Genomic DNA, 19,025 nt, shown 5'->3' with positions numbered 1-19,025 from the left:
GGAGCTGCTCAGGATGTGCATGTTTGCCCCGCCTACCCATTCATGCAAAACCAGTCTCAGCTGACGGCAGGGATGCAGACAACTGCCTGCAGTTCTCATGTTGCGTTCGTTTCCTGTGCAGGATCTACTGGCCCAGCCCCTGTCGGAGCACTTTCTGTCTTGCATGACTCATTCTAGGAAACCCTTTTCTTTACTTCCTCCTTCTGAAGTTGCACAATGCTTAAGTCACACACTGCATTTCCCCAACCACAGCAAGGCTCTGCAGTTTGTATTCCCTGGGAAGGGAAAGGAGGGAGAGCAGCAGCCCCTGACCCCCCAGCCTTACCCAGGTACACAAAGCACCCCAGGAACAGCTTGTGCCCTGCCAAGCAGCCCCAGTCCCTTACCAGGAGATGCAAAGCTTTCAGCCTGATGATGAGCTCCATCCATCCATCCATCCATCCATCCATCCATCCATCCATCCATCCATCCATCCATCCATCCATTTATCCATCCATCCATCATCCATCATCCATCCTTCCATCCATCTATCCATCTATCCATCTGGTATATGAAATAAACTAATCAAGTCAAATTAAAATATTAAAACAGCAATTTTATTTTTGCAACTGAAAATACAGTCTTGAGAAGCCACAGCCAAAAACGACAACAGCGAGCCCGGGTTCAGAGTTGGGTGAACACGCAATGATGACCTAGCCTCTATCACACCAAGTCTCCCTGTGTTCACACTGTCATCTTGGTTGGCCCTGGTTTTATATGGTTTTTCATAGCCTGCAGTCGGAGAGTCCTTTGTTTCTGAGCTGTTTCTTTCTTATTTGGGTAACTGCTAAATGTCTGAGGCTCACCCCGCACCCGGCTTGCTCATTAGCAGGGAAAGCCCGAGACAACATCATGAAGTAGGGCAAAAGATACAAAAGAGGCTCTTTTCTCCCTGGGGGTTCCATGGTTTATTTCTTCATGGTGTCCAGAAGGCAAAAGAGGAAGATCCTCAATGACAGGGATCTTTCCTAAGGTCAGGAAGAGGCAGGGAGAATTAGCATCCTGCCAATAGGACAAAGCAGAGGAGATAGGATCAGACCACAGGTATTACAGGGGTCACAGGAGTCAAGGGACATACAGAGGTGGCTGATGCTGGCTGTGCTGCCTACATGATGCTGAGGGGCAAAAGCAGAGGGTCCCCTGGGTGCAGATGCTGGCATTACCTTCCCTGGAAGGAGTGTGTGTCAGTGGAGGCTTCGCTGGGGAGATAGAGCTGAGCAGTGCAGGAGACAAGAGCACCTAAGGTCACACCTGAGAGTGGTGGCACGGGGGTCCCCAGCACTGCGGGGCTGGTGCCTCTCTGGGCACCCAGCAATCGCTTCCCACAGTCCAGGGGACTCACCTGCGAGGGTGACAGCAGCAGTGATCCCTGCGGAGCCTCTGCTCGGTCCTTGGCCCCTGTGGCCACTGAGAGGCACTGCGGGCCCGTGCATGGCCCGTTCTGTCCCGGGAGGAACACGGCAGGGATGCGCTCCGGGGATTGCAGGGACTCCAGCGGCACCTCGGCTGCCCCTGGCCCCCCGGCACCAGCTCTGCCGAGCTGTGCCCTGCCAGGAGCCCGCAAGGGCTGGGTACAGCCCTGCACAGCTGACGGGCAGTGCTGGGGGATGAAAGTGCTGTGTGAGGGGGCTGAGCAGCAAGGGGGGCTGTGCAGCTGGCTGAGTGGGTGTGTGGCTGCTGGGGTGAGCATGGAGGGTGCTGCAGGGACTCCCACTGTGGGGATTGGGCTTTCTCTGGCTTTCCAGATAAGGGATTCATGTTCTTTGTGGAACCACCTTGCTTGCTGGAATAAGATTTGGTCTCAGGGCAGGTCCTTGGCTACCTCTTTCTCCTCGGAGGAGGAGAGTGCCTTGCCCAGGGCACAGCTCAGAGGGGCTCCCTGTGTTCTCTCTAGGAATGGCTACAAGTTCCTCTACTGCTCGGCCAGGGCTATTGGCATGGCCCACATCACCAAAGGCTACCTCCAATGGGTCAATGAGCAAGGCTGTGGCCTCCCCATGGGCCCCATGCTGCTCTCCCCCAGTAGTCTCATGTCTGCCTTCCACAGGTACTGTCTTTCCCTGCCCTTCCTGTATCCCTGGGGTCAGCATCCCCTTCCCCAGCTGCACCCTGAGGGATGTCCCAGCCTTAAACTGCTCTGCCCTCCTTGGTGCCCAGTGCCTTTTGTGGGGGGCAGCAGGGGAGCTGCCTGACCTTGCTGGGGCTTCACAGCAAAGCTGCTGATGCACAAAACCTCTTCCCCTTCAAATCACTTCCCTGAGCCCCACTAAGGTGTCACTACAGAGGCGGGCAGGACACACAAAAGGCACAGTGTACTTCAGAAGGCTGATATCTGCTCATTACAGACGGGTTTGATGCCTACAGTCGTGGCCAGCTGATGCCACTGTGTCTCTTGTGCTGCAGGGAGGTGATTGAGAAGAAGCCAGAGGTGTTCAAGGTCACCTGCTTGACAGACATCCGAAAACTGTTTGCTACAAAGTGTCCCTTCTACGCTGGCTTTGGGAACAGGCCCAGTGTGAGTGGCTCTGCAGGTGTGCAGGGAGGGCTCAGGCTGGGTGGCAGTGCCTTCCTGCAGCCCTCAAGCTCTGCTGGCCTTCCTTGGGCAGGATGTCTATGCTTACAAGCAAGTGGGGCTGCCAGAGAGCCGCATATTCACCGTGAACCCCAAGGGAGAGCTGATCCAGGAGCTCAGAAAGAACCAAAAGTCAACGTAAGCCAAGTGTTTATTCCTCAGGGTCTTTGGGGTGACCTGGCTTTGATGCAGAGGAGCATCAAACAAACACCCAATGACCCCAGTGTAACTTCCTTCTCATCCCACAGATACGAGCGGCTGTCGGAGCTGGTGGAGATCTTCTTCCCTCCTGTGGGACAGACGGGGAGCACTGGGCTGGTACAGCCCCTTTGCCTACTGGAGACCTCCACTGCCTCATGCTGACTTGGATGGCTTGTCCTAACCCCATCCTGTGGAGACCTGACCCAGAGCTCTCCTGCATGTTCTTTGCCAGGACTAAATGCTCCAGGTGCACCTCATCCTCTCTGTGTGCTGCTTGTGCATTTTGCACTTGTCATAGAGATCACCACACCACTTAGCACTGAGCAAAATGGGTAAGAGAGAGCTCTGACTCATCAAAACTCCCGTTGCTAAACACAAACTCCTGAAAGCTGGGCATTTGCTGATGGTTGTAGCTCCTCCAAAGCCTGGCTCTTTTTTAAAGATGGTGGTTGTTACACAGTTGTAGTTATTATTTAGCTGTTACTACCTCTGGTATGACCAGTGTTTCAGACACGGCAGCTACTGGCAGTTTGGTAGCTGAAACTGCCCATCAACTGGTAAAGGTTGAGGGAAAATGCTAGGCTTTTGAGTGTTCTGAACTAAAAGCAATAATAAATAGTGCCTTAATCCAGGCTGCCTCTTGTCTGCTCTCGCCCTGTGCATTAGAAGTGGGAGCCAGCCTCCAAGTCCTTTCTAAAATGTGATTGGGCTTATTCTGCTTAAGCATCCTACCAAGTGGGTCCTGGGCGTGATGGGACCAGCTTCTAGAAAACGGCTTTTTTCCTTTTCTTTTTAAAATTTATTTTTAATTTCTATGTTTAGCAATGGTGGGAAAATTAATCAAAAACAGAAAACAAATTCAGGCTTCTTCTGTATGCACATGGGGCTGAATGGACAGGAGAGCTTGCCAAAGCCAGAGGCCCCTGTGCTGAGGCTCACTCTGGGCTGGCTCCAGCCCCTTGGGGTGGCCGGGAGCAGGGGGTGCCCACAGAGAGCACGGCCTCAGTAGCACCAGGGACAGCCAGGGAAGAGCCCTGGGTGAGGCTGTGCAGGAGCATGCAGGCTCAGCCCTGCTCCCTCATGGGATCCCAAGGGCCAGGGCACACAGGGATTTGCCTCTATGTTTATCACACATGTCCAAAGCAACTGCACGGAAGGTGTGACCTGTCAATGTGTCCTGGTGTAGGGCAAATTTGGAGAAAACCTCCAAAGGCCCCCACCCAGGAAGCAAACCCGAGCAGCCCCTCCTCCATTCCCCCAACAGGTTCATGAAAGACACTTCCTCAGAGAGAAGTGGAAAGAAACAGAAAATGCAACAGGTCCAGCAGAAAAAAACAAAAAAGAAAAAAAAAGAACAGTACCACGAAGGAAATCCTCTTGCAGCTCAAGAATTTACAGACTCAGGAAGTCTCTCTCCTGGTAGCTGGTAGCTGGTAGCTCAGCTCACTCTGTCAGTCCCTTCAGTGCTGGAAAATGCCACTGCCCAGTCCAGGACCCAGTGCCCACAGGTGCAGGCTCCTGGTGCTTCCCCCCAGTCCCCAGTCCAGAGAAGCTTCAAATAATTCCAGGGAAAAGGAAAAAAATACCGTCCAGGGAACTTCTCTGGTTCAGTTAGTCTCAAACTAACTAAAAGCAAAGGAGAGCTCTCTCCTGCTGCTCACCAGCAGGACAGAGTCCAGGAGATGAAGTGATGGAACTCCTGTCTCTACCTTTTGCAAACAACTGCCTTTATCCACCACTTTGCCTTCCCCCCTTCACTATCACACCCATCCTTAAAGGTACCAAACTTATTTCTGGGCTGAACAGACAAATGGGTGTACAATTCAACATCACAAAGTCACATCAGGGCACAGAGGGACCCCTGTGTGCACAAGTAGCCCCAGAGTGGCCCTGCCAACAGCCCCAGGGACCTCCAGCTCAGGGACCCAGACCAGCTGGAACCCACGACCCTGCAAATGCTCCCTGTGCCCAAAGCAAATGCAAATAAGAGCTGAGGTGTGAAAAATAAACACTGTTAATTTATAGAAGAGCAGAAAAAAAAACTACCCAATGTATTTTCAATGTAAGAATCTTTAGAAGAACAATCCATAAAAGGTATTAACATTGCAAAAACCTATGTTACAATGTATGAAACATACATGTAGAAGAGAATAACAAACTCTAAAATACATTTAAAGATGAAAATGTAACAACGAATTCTGAAACATATATCCAGAAGGGTGGCATCCCTGGCTGGCATCTCCAGCGGTCCTGGAAGCAAAGCAGGCGACAGGGTCACTGCAGCCAGGCACAGAGGGCTGTTCCCTGTGCCCCCAGGCTGGCACACGCTGGCACAGCAGGACTCTGCTGCCAGCACTGAGCCTGCCTGGGGCTGGGGGCTGCCCCCAGGCAGTGGCACCCAAAGCATGGCCCAAAGCAAGGCCAGGGCAGGCTGGGGGTGCTGCTTGTGCCACCAGAAGCCAGGGCCACCCCCAGGCACTGTGTCCCTGAGCAGGGCCACCCAGCCCAGCCCCAGCCTGGCAGCAGGGGACCCACTCTGCCTGTGGGCAGGGCATGGCCAGTGCCTGCCTGGGCTTGGTGTCCATCCCAGGACAATGTCCTCCTGCTCACCTTTCTCATCCACTTCCATGTCTTCAACAAAATCCTCCATTTCCACTTCCATCTCTTCCTCCATCTCCTCCATCTCCTCCATTTCCACCTCCATCTCTTCATCCACATCCACTTCCATTTCTTCCTCCATCTCCACCTCCATCTCCTCCTCCACATCCACATGCACATCCACCTGCATCTCTTCCTCTCCATAGTCTTCTACATCTTCTTCAGTGTTTTCCTCCACATCAGTGTTAATGTCCACCTCCATCTCCTCCTCAGTGTCTGTGACAGGCTGCATAGGGAGCAAAACCTGAGTGGTCCCACACCATCCCCCAGAGTCCCTTCCATGGAATGCCACTGTACCTTCCTTGGGACAAAAGTGAGTATGCTGCAGCAGGGATGGATGGCAAGGTGTATATGCTCTCAATTTCCCTGGTGGGTATCACATTTGGGTGCCTCCCCATACCCTTTATTGGTTCTGCAGAGTAAAATAGCGTTTCCTGTTCAGAATCATTCGCAAAGCCCTTGCTGGAGAACAGGGAGCCTGGCCCTTGGCTTGGTTTTCTCTTTGGTTTTCTCCCTGGTGTGAGGGGATGGAAAAGGGGCTTAGGCAGGATGCTCCCCTTGCAGGGTGAGGGCTCCCCTGGCCCATCACAGAGTTCTGAGCATTGGCTTGAGACTCCTTCCTTAGGCTGGAGAAAAAAACAGGTTTTGTTGTCCTAGGGCAGGTTTTGCAGGATGCCCAAAGGCAGCAGTGGTTGTTCCTCAGCTGGAGAAGTGTCTCAGCAGCTGGAGGGTCGCTCCAAATCAGCAAAGCCCAGAGCAGTGAGAGTGGATTCTGATGCTGTGAGCACCTGGCAGGGCTGGGCAAGTGGTGGGGGGCCCACATGTCCTCTGTGTGCTCCCACAGCTGATGGCTTGCCCTCCTCTGGCAGGGGAAGGAGCTTTTACTGCCCAGGGCAACATGGTGTGGCTACTGGACTCAGTGATCCCTGTGGCCCTCCTCAGCCTGGAAGCATGTTTAAGGGAGCTCACCCAGATTGTCTGGGGGACAAAAGGCACCCAGATGCATCTGTGCTGGGAGCTGCTGCAGGTTTGTGCTGGTCAGAGCAGAGAGCTGCTGCTTTATGCAATTGGGGGGATCAGGGAGGGAATCCTGGTGCAGAAGAGCAGGCACAGCCTGGTGAGGGTGAACAGGCACTGTGTGAGAGCCAAAGGCTGGCTGGTGTGGAGGGGTTCATGAGCTGCAGTGCTGAGACAAATCTGTTCCTCTGCTATAAAGTGCCAGAGTTGCTGGATGGAGGCTCTTTACTTTCCTCCTCATCCCAATAATGAAGTCCACTTTGGCTGATCAGCAGAGAGTGCCCATGGTGGGCTCCTAGGGAGAGGTGATTCTGTGTGCAACAGCTCTGTAGGGCAAGGCTGGAGCTGCTCAGGATGTGCATGTTTGCCCCGCCTACCCATTCATGCAAAACCAGTCTCAGCTGACGGCAGGGATGCAGACAACTGCCTGCAGTTCTCATGTTGTGTTCGTTTCCTGTGCAGGATCTACTGGCCCAGCCCCTGTCGGAGCACTTTCTGTCTTGAATGACTCATTCTAGGAAACCCTTTTCTTTACTTCCTCCTTCTGAAGTTGCACAATGCTTAAGTCACACACTGCATTTCCCCAACCACAGCAAGGCTCTGCAGTTTGTATTCCCTGGGAAGGGAAAGGAGGGAGAGCAGCAGCCCCTGACCCCCCAGCCTTACCCAGGTACACAAAGCACCCCAGGAACAGCTTGTGCCCTGCCAAGCAGCCCCAGTCCCTTACCAGGAGATGCAAAGCTTTCAGCCTGATGATGAGCTCCATCCATCCATCCATCCATCCATCCATCCATCCATCCATCCATCCATCATCCATCATCCATCCTTCCATCCATCTATCCATCTATCCATCTGTTATATGAAATAAACTAATCAAGTCAAATTAAAGTATTAAAACAGCAATTTTATTTTTGCAACTGAAAATACAGTCTTGAGAAGCCACAGCCAAAAACGACAACACTGAGCCCGGGTTCAGAGTTGGGTGAACACGCAATGATGACCTAGCCTCTATCACACCAAGTCTCCCTGTGTTCACACTGTCATCTTGGTTGGCCCTGGTTTTATATGGTTTTTCATAGCCTGCAGTCGGAGAGTCCTTTGTTTCTGAGCTGTTTCTTTCTTATTTGGGTAACTGCTAAATGTCTGAGGCTCACCCCGCACCCGGCTTGCTCATTAGCAGGGAAAGCCCGAGACAACATCATGAAGTAGGGCAAAAGATACAAAAGAGGCTCTTTTCTCCCTGGGGTTTCCATGGTTTATTTCTTCATGGTGTCCAGGAGGCAAAAGAGGAAGATCCTCAATGACAGGGATCTTTCCTAAGGTCAGGAAGAGGCAGGGAGAATTAGCATCCTGCCAATAGGACAAAGCAGAGGAGATAGGATCAGACCACAGGTATTACAGGGGTCACAGGAGTCAAGGGACATACAGAGGTGGCTGATGCTGGCTGTGCTGCCTACATGATGCTGAGGGGCAAAAGCAGAGGGTCCCCTGGGTGCAGATGCTGGCATTACCTTCCCTGGAAGGAGTGTGTGTCAGTGGAGGCTTCGCTGGGGAGATAGAGCTGAGCAGTGCAGGAGACAAGAGCACCTAAGGTCACACCTGAGAGTGGTGGCACGGGGGTCCCCAGCACTGCGGGGCTGGTGCCTCTCTGGGCACCCAGCAATCGCTTCCCACAGCCCCGGGGACTCACCGGCGAGGGTGACAGCAGCAGTGATCCCTGCGGAGCCTCTGCTCGGTCCTTGGCCCCTGTGGCCACTGAGAGGCACTGCGGGCCCGTGCATGGCCCGTTCTGTCCCGGGAGGAACACGGCAGGGATGCGCTCCGGGGATTGCAGGGACTCCAGCGGCACCTCGGCTGCCCCTGGCCCCCCGGCACCAGCTCTGCCGAGCTGTGCCCTGCCAGGAGCCCGCAAGGGCTGGGTACAGCCCTGCACAGCTGACGGGCAGTGCTGGGGGATGAAAGTGCTGTGTGAGGGGGCTGAGCAGCAAGGGGGGCTGTGCAGCTGGCTGAGTGGGTGTGTGGCTGCTGGGGTGAGCATGGAGGCTGCTGCAGGGACTCCCACTGTGGGGATTGGGCTTACTCTGGCTTTCCAGATAAGGGATTCATGTTCTCTGTGGAACCACCTTGCTTGCTGGAATAAGATTTGGTCTTAGGGCAGGTCCTTGGCTACCTCTTTCTCCTCGGAGGAGGAGAGTGCCTTGCCCAGGGCACAGCTCAGAGGGGCTCCCTGTGTTCTCTCTAGGAATGGCTACAAGTTCCTCTACTGCTCGGCCAGGGCTATTGGCATGGCCCACATCACCAAAGGCTACCTCCAATGGGTCAATGAGCAAGGCTGTGGCCTCCCCATGGGCCCCATGCTGCTCTCCCCCAGTAGTCTCATGTCTGCCTTCCACAGGTACTGTCTTTCCCTGCCCTTCCTGTATCCCTGGGGTCAGCATCCCCTTCCCCAGCTGCACCCTGAGGGATGTCCCAGCCTTAAACTGCTCTGCCCTCCTTGGTGCCCAGTGCCTTTTGTGGGAGGCAGCAGGGGAGCTGCCTGACCTTGCTGGGGCTTCACAGCGAAGCTGCTGATGCACAAAACCTCTTCCCCTTCAAATCACTTCCCTGAGCCCCACTAAGGTGTCACTACAGAGGCGGGCAGGACACACAAAAGGCACAGTGTACTTCAGAAGGCTGATATCTGCTCATTACAGACGGGTTTGATGCCTGCAGTCGTGGCCAGCTGATGCCACTGTGTCTCTTGTGCTGCAGGGAGGTGATTGAGAAGAAGCCAGAGGTGTTCAAGGTCACCTGCTTGACAGACATCCGAAAACTGTTTGCTACAAAGTGTCCCTTCTACGCGGGCTTTGGGAACAGGCCCAGTGTGAGTGGCTCTGCAGGTGTGCAGGGAGGGCTCAGGCTGGGTGGCAGTGCCTTCCTGCAGCCCTCAAGCTCTGCTGGCCTTCCTTGGGCAGGATGTCTATGCTTACAAGCAAGTGGGGCTGCCAGAGAGCCGCATATTCACCGTGAACCCCAAGGGAGAGCTGATCCAGGAGCTCAGAAAGAACCAAAAGTCAACGTAAGCAAAGTGTTTATTCCTCAGGGTCTTTGGGGCGACCTGGCTTTGATGCAGAGGAGCATCAAACAAACACCCAATGACCCCAGTGTAACTTCCTTCTCACCCCCCATATATGAGTGGCTGTCGGAGCTGGTGGAGATCTTCTTCCCTCCTGTGGGACAGACGGGGAGCACTGGGCTGGTACAGCCCCTTTGCCTGCTGGAGACCTCCACTGCCTCATACTGACTTGGATGGCTTGTCCTAACCCCATCCTGTGGAGACCTGACCCAGAGCTCTCCTGCATGTTCTTTGCCAGGACTAAATGCTCCAGGTGCACCTCATCCTCCCTGTGTGCTGCTTGTGCATTTTGCACTTGTCATAGAGATCACCACACCACTTAGCACTGAGCAAAATGGGTAAGAGAGAGCTCTGACTCATCAAAAACTCCACTTGCTAAACACAAACTCCTGAAAGCTGGGCATTTGCTGATGGTTGTAGCTCCTCCAAAGCCTGGCTCTTTTTTAAAGATGGTGGTTGTACACAGTTGTAGTTATTATTTAGCTGTTACTACCTCTGGTATGACCAGTGTTTCAGACACGGCAGCTACTGGCAGTTTGGTAGCTGAAACTGCCCATCAACTGGTAAAGGTTGAGGGAAAATGCTAGGCTTTTGAGTGTTCTGAACTAAAAGCAATAATAAATAGTGCCTTAATCCAGGCTGCCTCTTGTCTGCTCTCGCCCTGTGCATTAGAAGTGGGAGCCAGCCTCCAAGTCCTTTCTAAAATGTGATTGGGCTTATTCTGCTTAAGCATCCTACCAAGTGGGTCCTGGGCGTGATGGGACCAGCTTCTAGAAAACGGCTTTTTTCCTTTTCTTTTTAAAATTTATTTTTAATTTCTATGTTTAGCAATGGTGGGAAAATTAATCAAAAACAGAAAACAAATTCAGGCTTCTTCTGTATGCACATGGGGCTGAATGGACAGGAGAGCTTGCCAAAGCCAGAGGCCCCTGTGCTGAGGCTCACTCTGGGCTGGCTCCAGCCCCTTGGGGTGGCCGGGAGCAGGGGGTGCCCACAGAGAGCACGGCCTCAGTAGCACCAGGGACAGCCAGGGAAGAGCCCTGGGTGAGGCTGTGCAGGAGCATGCAGGCTCAGCCCTGCTCCCTCATGGGATCCCAAGGGCCAGGGCACACAGGGATTTGCCTCTGTGTTTATCACACATGTCCAAAGCAACTGCACGGAAGGTGTGACCTGTCAATGTGTCCTGGTGTAGGGCAAATTTGGAGAAAACCCCCAAAGGCCCCCACCCAGGAAGCAAACCCGAGCAGCCCCTCCTCCATTCCCCCAACAGGTTCATGAAAGACACTTCCTCAGAGAGAAGTGGAAAGAAACAGAAAATGCAACAGGTCCAGCAGAAAAAAACAAAAAAGAAAAAAAAAGAACAGTACCACGAAGGAAATCCTCTTGCAGCTCAAGAATTTACAGACTCAGGAAGTCTCTCTCCTGGTAGCTGGTAGCTGGTAGCTCAGCTCACTCTGTCAGTCCCTTCAGTGCTGGAAAATGCCACTGCCCAGTCCAGGACCCAGTGCCCACAGGTGCAGGCTCCTGGTGCTTCCCCCCAGTCCCCAGTCCAGAGAAGCTTCAAATAATTCCAGGGAAAAGGAAAAAAATACCGTCCAGGGAACTTCTCTGGTTCAGTTAGTCTCAAACTAACTAAAAGCAAAGGAGAGCTCTCTCCTGCTGCCCACCAGCAGGACACAGTCCAGGAGACGAAGTGATGGAACTCCTGTCTCTACCTTTTGCAAACAACTGTCTATATCCACCACTTTGCCTTCCCCACTTCACTATCACACCCATCCTTAAAGGTACCAAACTTATTTCTGGGCTGAACAGACAAATGGGTGTACAATTCAACATCACAAAGTCACATCAGGGCACAGAGGGACCCCTGTGTGCACAAGTAGCCCCAGAGTGGCCCTGCCAACAGCCCCAGGGACCTCCAGCTCAGGGACCCAGACCAGCTGGAACCCACGACCCTGCAAATGCTCCCTGTGCCCAAAGCAAATGCAAATAAGAGCTGAGGTGTGAAAAATAAACACTGTTAATTTATAGAAGAGCAGAAAAAAAAACTACCCAATGTATTTTCAATGTAAGAATCTTTAGAAGAACAATCCATAAAAGGTATTAACATTGCAAAAACCTATGTTACAATGTATGAAACATACATGTAGAAGAGAATAACAAACTCTAAAATACATTTAAAGATGAAAATGTAACAACGAATTCTGAAACATATATCCAGAAGGGTGGCATCCCTGGCTGGCATCTCCAGCGGTCCTGGAAGCAAAGCAGGCGACAGGGTCACTGCAGCCAGGCACAGAGGGCTGTTCCCTGTGCCCCCAGGCTGGCACACGCTGGCACAGCAGGACTCTGCTGCCAGCACTGAGCCTGCCTGGGGCTGGGGGCTGCCCCCAGGCAGTGGCACCCAAAGCATGGCCCAAAGCAAGGCCAGGGCAGGCTGGGGGTGCTGCTTGTGCCACCAGAAGCCAGGGCCACCCCCAGGCACTGTGTCCCTGAGCAGGGCCACCCAGCCCAGCCCCAGCCTGGCAGCAGGGGACCCACTCTGCCTGTGGGCAGGGCATGGCCAGTGCCTGCCTGGGCTTGGTGTCCATCCCAGGACAATGTCCTCCTGCTCACCTTTCTCATCCACTTCCATGTCTTCAACAAAATCCTCCATTTCCACTTCCATCTCTTCCTCCATCTCCTCCATCTCCTCCATTTCCACCTCCATCTCTTCATCCACATCCACTTCCATTTCTTCCTCCATCTCCACCTCCATCTCCTCCTCCACATCCACATGCACATCCACCTGCATCTCTTCCTCTCCATAGTCTTCTACATCTTCTTCAGTGTTTTCCTCCACATCAGTGTTAATGTCCACCTCCATCTCCTCCTCAGTGTCTGTGACAGGCTGCATAGGGAGCAAAACCTGAGTGGTCCCACACCATCCCCCAGAGTCCCTTCCATGGAATGCCACTGTACCTTCCTTGGGACAAAAGTGAGTATGCTGCAGCAGGGATGGATGGCAAGGTGTATATGCTCTCAATTTCCCTGGTGGGTATCACATTTGGGTGCCTCCCCATACCCTTTATTGGTTCTGCAGAGTAAAATAGCGTTTCCTGTTCAGAATCATTCGCAAAGCCCTTGCTGGAGAACAGGGAGCCTGGCCCTTGGCTTGGTTTTCTCTTTGGTTTTCTCCCTGGTGTGAGGGGATGGAAAAGGGGCTTAGGCAGGATGCTCCCCTTGCAGGGTGAGGGCTCCCCTGGCCCATCACAGAGTTCTGAGCATTGGCTTGAGACTCCTTCCTTAGGCTGGAGAAAAAAACAGGTTTTGTTGTCCTAGGGCAGGTTTTGCAGGATGCCCAATGGCAGCAGTGGTTGTTCCTCAGCTGGAGAAGTGTCTCAGCAGCTGGAGGGTCGCTCCAAATCAGCAAAGCCCAGAGCAGTGAGAGTGGATTCTGATGCTGTGAGCACCTGGCAGGGCTGGGCAAGTGGTGGGGGGCCCACATGTCCTCTGTGTGCTCCCACAGCTGATGGCTTGCCCTCCTCTGGCAGGGGAAGGAGCTTTTACTGCCCAGGGCAACATGGTGTGGCTACTGGACTCAGTGATCCCTGTGGCCCTCCCCAGCCTGGAAGCATGTTTAAGGGAGCTCACCCAGATTGTCTGGGGAACAAAAGGCACCCAGATGCATCTGTGCTGGGAGCTGCTGCAGGTTTGTGCTGGTCAGAGCAGAGAGCTGCTGCTTTATGCAATTGGGGGGATCAGGGAGGGAATCCTGGTGCAGAAGAGCAGGCACAGCCTGGTGAGGGTGAACAGGCACTGTGTGAGAGCCAAAGGCTGGCTGGTGTGGAGGGGTTCATGAGCTGCAGTGCTGAGACAAATCTGTTCCTCTGCTATAAAGTGCCAGAGTTGCTGGATGGAGGCTCTTTACTTTCCTCCTCATCCCAATAATGAAGTCCACTTTGGCTGATCAGCAGAGAGTGCCCATGGTGGGCTCCTAGGGAGAGCTGATTCTGTGTGCAACAGCTCTGTAGGGCAAGGCTGGAGCTGCTCAGGATGTGCATGTTTGCCCCGCCTACCCATTCATGCAAAACCAGTCTCAGCTGACGGCAGGGATGCAGACAACTGCCTGCAGTTCTCATGTTGTGTTCGTTTCCTGTGCAGGATCTACTGGCCCAGCCCCTGTCGGAGCACTTTCTGTCTTGCATGACTCATTCTAGGAAACCCTTTTCTTTACTTCCTCCTTCTGAAGTTGCACAATGCTTAAGTCACACACTGCATTTCCCCAACCACAGCAAGGCTCTGCAGTTTGTATTCCCTGGGAAGGGAAAGGAGGGAGAGCAGCAGCCCCTGACCCCCCAGCCTTACCCAGGTACACAAAGCACCCCAGGAACAGCTTGTGCCCTGCCAAGCAGCCCCAGTCCCTTACCAGGAGATGCAAAGCTTTCAGCCTGATGATGAGCTCCATCCATCCATCCATCCATCCATCCATCCATCCATCCATCCATCCATCCATCCATCATCCATCATCCATCCTTCCATCCATCTATCCTTCCATCCATCCATCCATCCATCCATCCATCATCCATCCATCATCCATCCATCATCCATCCATCCATCATCCATCCATCCATCCATCCATCCATCCATCCATCCATCATCCATCCATCTATCCATCCATTTATCCATCCATCCATCATCCATCATCCATCCTTCCATCCATCTATCCATCTATCCATCTGTTATATGAAATAAACTAATCAAGTCAAATTAAAATATTAAAACAGCAATTTTATTTTTGCAACTGAAAATACAGTCTTGAGAAGCCACAGCCAAAAACGACAACAGCGAGCCCGGGTTCAGAGTTGGGTGAACACGCAATGATGACCTAGCCTCTATCACACCAAGTCTCCCTGTGTTCACACTGTCATCTTGGTTGGCCCTGGTTTTATATGGTTTTTCATAGCCTGCAGTCGGAGAGTCCTTTGTTTCTGAGCTGTTTCTTTCTTATTTGGGTAACTGCTAAATGTCTGAGGCTCACCCCGCACCCGGCTTGCTCATTAGCAGGGAAAGCCCGAGACAACATCATGAAGTAGGGCAAAAGATACAAAAGAGGCTCTTTTCTCCCTGGGGTTTCCATGGTTTATTTCTTCATGGTGTCCAGAAGGCAAAAGAGGAAGATCCTCAATGACAGGGATCTTTCCTAAGGTCAGGAAGAGGCAGGGAGAATTAGCATCCTGCCAATAGGACAAAGCAGAGGAGATAGGATCAGACCACAGGTATTACAGGGGTCACAGGAGTCAAGGGACATACAGAGGTGGCTGATGCTGGCTGTGCTGCCTACATGATGCTGAGGGGCAAAAGCAGAGGGTCCCCTGGGAGCAGATGCTGGCATTACCTTCCCTGGAAGGAGTGTGTGTCAGTGGAGGCTTCGCTGGGGAGATAGAGCTGAGCAGTGCAGGAGACAAGAGCACCTAAGGTCACACCTGAGAGTGGTGGCACGGGGGTCCCCAGCACTGCGGAGCTCGTGCCTCTCTGGGCACCCAGCAATCGCTTCCCACAGTCCAGGGGACTCACCGGCGAGGGTGACAGCAGCAGTGATCCCTGCGGAGCCTCTGCTCGGTCCTTGGCCCCTGTGGCCACTGAGAGGCACTGCGGGCCCGTGCATGGCCCGTTCTGTCCCGGGAGGAACACGGCAGGGATGCGCTCCGGGGATTGCAGGGACTCCAGCGGCACCTCGGCTGCCCCTGGCCCCCCGGCACCAGCTCTGCCGAGCTGTGCCCTGCCAGGAGCCCGCAAGGGCTGGGTACAGCCCTGCACAGCTGACGGGCAGTGCTGGGGGATGAAAGTGCTGTGTGAGGGGGCTGAGCAGCAAGGGGGGCTGTGCAGCTGGCTGAGTGGGTGTGTGGCTGCTGGGGTGAGCATGGAGGCTGCTGCAGGGACTCCCACTGTGGGGATTGGGCTTACTCTGGCTTTCCAGATAAGGGATTCATGTTCTCTGTGGAACCACCTTGCTTGCTGGAATAAGATTTGGTCTTAGGGCAGGTCCTTGGCTACCTCTTTCTCCTCGGAGGAGGAGAGTGCCTTGCCCAGGGCACAGCTCAGAGGGGCTCCCTGTGTTCTCTCTAGGAATGGCTACAAGTTCCTCTACTGCTCGGCCAGGGCTATTGGCATGGCCCACATCACCAAAGGCTACCTCCAATGGGTCAATGAGCAAGGCTGTGGCCTCCCCATGGGCCCCATGCTGCTCTCCCCCAGTAGTCTCATGTCTGCCTTCCACAGGTACTGTCTTTCCCTGCCCTTCCTGTATCCCCGGGGTCAGCATCCCCTTCCCCAGCTGCACCCTGAGGGATGTCCCAGCCTTAAACTGCTCTGCCCTCCTTGGTGCCCAGTGCCTTTTGTGGGAGGCAGCAGGGGAGCTGCCTGACCTTGCTGGGGCTTCACAGCGAAGCTGCTGATGCACAAAACCTCTTCCCCTTCAAATCACTTCCCTGAGCCCCACTAAGGTGTCACTACAGAGGCGGGCAGGACACACAAAAGGCACGGTGTACTTCAGAAGGCTGATATCTGTTCATTACAGACAGATTTGATGCCTACAGTCGTGGCCAGCTGATGCCACTGTGTCTCTTGTGCTGCAGGGAGGTGATTGAGAAGAAGCCAGAGGTGTTCAAGGTCACCTGCTTGACAGACATCCAAAAACTGTTTGCTACAAAGTGTCCCTTCTACGCGGGCTTTGGGAACAGGCCCAGTGTGAGTGGCTCTGCAGGTGTGCAGGGAGGGCTCAGGCTGGGTGGCAGTGCCTTCCTGCAGCCCTCAAGCTCTGCTGGCCTTCCTTGGGCAGGATGTCTATGCTTACAAGCAAGTGGGGCTGCCAGAGAGCCGCATATTCACCGTGAACCCCAAGGGAGAGCTGATCCAGGAGCTCAGAAAGAACCAAAAGTCAACGTAAGCCAAGTGTTTATTCCTCAGGGTCTTTGGGGTGACCTGGCTTTGATGCAGAGGAGCATCAAACAAACACCCAATGACCGCAGTGTAACTTCCTTCTCACCCCCAGATATGAGCGGCTGTCGGAGCTGGTGGAGATCTTCTTCCCTCCTGTGGGACAGACGGGGAGCACTGGGCTGGTACAGCCCCTTTGCCTACTGGAGACCTCCACTGCCTCAGACTGACTTGGATGGCTTGTCCTAACCCCATCCTGTGGAGACCTGACCCAGAGCTCTCCTGCATGTTCTTTGCCAGGACTAAATGCTCCAGGTGCACCTCATCCTCCCCGTGTGCTGCTTGTGCATTTTGCACTTGTCATAGAGATCACCACACCACTTAGCAGGGAGCAAAACGGGATAAGAGAGAGTTCTGACTCATCAAATCTCCACTTGCAAAACACAAATTCCTGAAAGCCAGATTTTTCGTGGTGGTTGTAGCTCCTCCAAAGCCTGGCTCTTTTTTAAAGGTGGTGGTTGTACACAGTTGTATTTATTATTTAGCTGTTACTACCTCTTGTATGACCAGTGTTTCAGACAGTGCAGCTACCAGCAGTTTGGTAGCTGAAACTGCCCATCAACTTGTAAAAGTTGAGGATAGATTCTGGGGTTTTGAGTGTTCTGAATAACAATAAACAGTGCCTTAATCCAGGCTGCCTCTTGTCGGCTCTAGCCCTGCTCATTAGAAGTGGGAGCCAGCCTCCAAGTCCTTTCTAAAATGTGATTGGGCTTATTCTGCTTAAGCCTCCTACCAAGTGGGTCCTGGGGGTGTTGGGACCAGCTTCTAGAAAACGGCTTTTTTCCTATTTTTTAAAATTCTTAATTACTATGTTTAGCAAAGGTGGCAAATTTAATTAAAAATAGAAAACAAATTCAGGCTTCTTCTGTATGCACATGGGGCTGAATGGACAGGAGAGCTTGCCAAAGCCAGAGGCCCCTGTGCTGAGGCTCACTCTGGGCTGGCTCCAGCCCCTTGGGGTGGCCGGGAGCAGGGGGTGCCCACAGAGAGCACGGCCTCAGTAGCACCAGGGACAGCCAGGGAAGAGCCCTGGGTGAGGCTGTGCAGGAGCATGCAGGCTCAGCCCTGCTCCCTCATGGGATCCCAAGGGCCAGGGCACACAGGGATTTGCCTCTATGTTTATCACACATGTCCAAAGCAACTGCACGGAAGGTGTGACCTGTCAGTGTGTCCTGGTTTAGGGCAAATTTCAGAGAAAACCTCCAAAGGGACACCTGTCCCGGTTTAAAGGGACAGTATTACCAGGAAAAGGAAATTCAGGAACTCTCAGGCAAAAAAGGTATAGGTTGGGAATAACAGTTCTTTACTGATATATTTACTAGACAAACAAAAACGGCATCAGCTATCTGAAAGAGAACAAAAAAACCCAGTGACAGAACAGAACGAAATACTCCTTTTTTTCCAGTCACCGATGCCCCTCCTCGTCCGCGCAGTCGAGGTGGAGCAGGGCAGGCAGCCTCTCAGTCACGGCTGCTGCAGGAGCAGGGGGGCGAGGTGGCAGCTCCGTCCCAGGTGAGAGAAGGGGAAGAACTTGCTCACCGTGGGCGTCCCGTGGGTTCTGGGCGTTGTTTCAGAAGCAGGGAGCTTTTGCGATCCGAGTCCAGCGGGGAAGAAAAACACGGAGGAGAAACAACCTCTCTCCTCCGCCGGCGAGCTGCCAGAGTTCTCCTACTCCGAGTGTCCTCCTACTTGCCGAAAAGCAAAAGCAGGACTCCACCTTTCCCTAATGGAGCCATCGGGCTGGTTCAGCCGTTCCTTTGTCTTCAGCTCTTAACGGCTAATGGGAGAGCCATCCCGGCTAGCTTAACATAATAATGGGAAAAATTTCTAAACCTCGCCAGCCCACAACATCACCCCACAGGATGCAAACCCAAGCAATCCCTTCCAAAACCACTTCAGCGGGGGGAAGTAAGTAAATTCAACGGACCCAGGATTTAAAAAAAAAAAAAAAAAAAAAAAAATTCTCTCTCCTGTGGCTGGTAGGGCAAAGGCCAAGACCAAGCGGCCGCAAGTGCAGGCTCCTGGAGCTTCTCCCCGGTCCCCAGTCCAGAGCAGCTTCAAATAATTGCAGGAAAAAGGAAAAATAACTTTCCCGGGAACTTCTCTGGTTCAGTTAGTCAGAAACTAACTAAAAGCAAAGGAGAGCTCTCTCCCACTGTCCACCAGCAGGACACAGTCCAGGAGACGAAGTGATTGAACTCCTGTCTCTACCATATGCTAACAACTGCCTTTTTCCACCACTTTGCCTTCCCCCCCTTCACTATCACACCCATCGAGGTACCAAACTTATTTCTGAGCTGAACAGACAAATGGGTGTACAGTTCAACATCACAAAGTCACATCAGGGCACAGAGGGACCCCTGTGTGCACAAGTAGCCCCAGAGTGGCCCTGCCAACAGCCCCAGGGACCTCCAGCTCAGGGACCCAGACCAGCTGGAACCCACG

At 53.2% G+C, this 19,025-nt stretch overlaps 3 protein-coding genes across 3 annotated transcripts; all 3 read left to right on the top strand.

The window, feature by feature from the left end:
* Positions 1 to 1,505: 1,505 nt before the first annotated feature.
* Positions 1,506 to 3,020, top strand: LOC117004475 (phosphatidate phosphatase LPIN3-like). The gene is made up of 5 exons (XM_033075247.1): positions 1,506 to 1,610; positions 1,845 to 2,086; positions 2,443 to 2,554; positions 2,646 to 2,749; positions 2,860 to 3,020. The coding sequence occupies exons 1-5, from the start codon at positions 1,506 to 1,508 to the stop codon at positions 2,972 to 2,974; spliced, it is 678 nt and encodes a 225-aa protein (XP_032931138.1). The 3' UTR covers positions 2,975 to 3,020.
* Positions 3,021 to 8,613: 5,593 nt separating this feature from the next.
* LOC117004474 (phosphatidate phosphatase LPIN3-like) lies at positions 8,614 to 9,549 on the top strand. The gene is made up of 3 exons (XM_033075246.1): positions 8,614 to 8,882; positions 9,239 to 9,350; positions 9,442 to 9,549. The coding sequence occupies exons 1-3, from the start codon at positions 8,773 to 8,775 to the stop codon at positions 9,547 to 9,549; spliced, it is 330 nt and encodes a 109-aa protein (XP_032931137.1). The 5' UTR covers positions 8,614 to 8,772.
* A 6,045-nt stretch (positions 9,550 to 15,594) lies between these two features.
* LOC117004285 (phosphatidate phosphatase LPIN3-like) lies at positions 15,595 to 16,853 on the top strand. The gene is made up of 4 exons (XM_033074975.1): positions 15,595 to 15,863; positions 16,220 to 16,331; positions 16,423 to 16,526; positions 16,636 to 16,853. Exons 1-4 carry the CDS (start codon positions 15,754 to 15,756, stop codon positions 16,748 to 16,750), a joined length of 441 nt encoding a protein of 146 aa, XP_032930866.1. The 5' UTR covers positions 15,595 to 15,753; the 3' UTR covers positions 16,751 to 16,853.
* Positions 16,854 to 19,025: the final 2,172 nt, after the last annotated feature.

Source organism: Catharus ustulatus, chromosome 17 (genome assembly GCF_009819885.2).
Source record: "Catharus ustulatus isolate bCatUst1 chromosome 17, bCatUst1.pri.v2, whole genome shotgun sequence".
Classification (NCBI taxonomy): Eukaryota; Metazoa; Chordata; class Aves; order Passeriformes; family Turdidae; genus Catharus; species Catharus ustulatus.
Note: the sequence above shows the minus strand (reverse complement) of the source record. Positions and strands in the feature narration are given on the sequence as shown.

Coding starts and splice junctions, on each gene's coding strand:
- LOC117004475 (XM_033075247.1), top strand. CDS start 1,506: ATGCGCTCCGGGGATTGCAGGGACTCCAGCGGCACCTCGGCTGCCCCT. Junction 1,611..1,844: donor CAGGAGCCCGCAAGGGCTGG/GTACAGCCCTGC, acceptor ATTTGGTCTCAG/GGCAGGTCCTTGGCTACCTC. Junction 2,750..2,859: donor AGAAAGAACCAAAAGTCAAC/GTAAGCCAAGTG, acceptor CTCATCCCACAG/ATACGAGCGGCTGTCGGAGC.
- LOC117004474 (XM_033075246.1), top strand. CDS start 8,773: ATGGCCCACATCACCAAAGGCTACCTCCAATGGGTCAATGAGCAAGGC. Junction 8,883..9,238: donor CTCATGTCTGCCTTCCACAG/GTACTGTCTTTC, acceptor CTTGTGCTGCAG/GGAGGTGATTGAGAAGAAGC. Junction 9,351..9,441: donor GCTTTGGGAACAGGCCCAGT/GTGAGTGGCTCT, acceptor TTCCTTGGGCAG/GATGTCTATGCTTACAAGCA.
- LOC117004285 (XM_033074975.1), top strand. CDS start 15,754: ATGGCCCACATCACCAAAGGCTACCTCCAATGGGTCAATGAGCAAGGC. Junction 16,332..16,422: donor GCTTTGGGAACAGGCCCAGT/GTGAGTGGCTCT, acceptor TTCCTTGGGCAG/GATGTCTATGCTTACAAGCA. Junction 16,527..16,635: donor AGAAAGAACCAAAAGTCAAC/GTAAGCCAAGTG, acceptor TCTCACCCCCAG/ATATGAGCGGCTGTCGGAGC.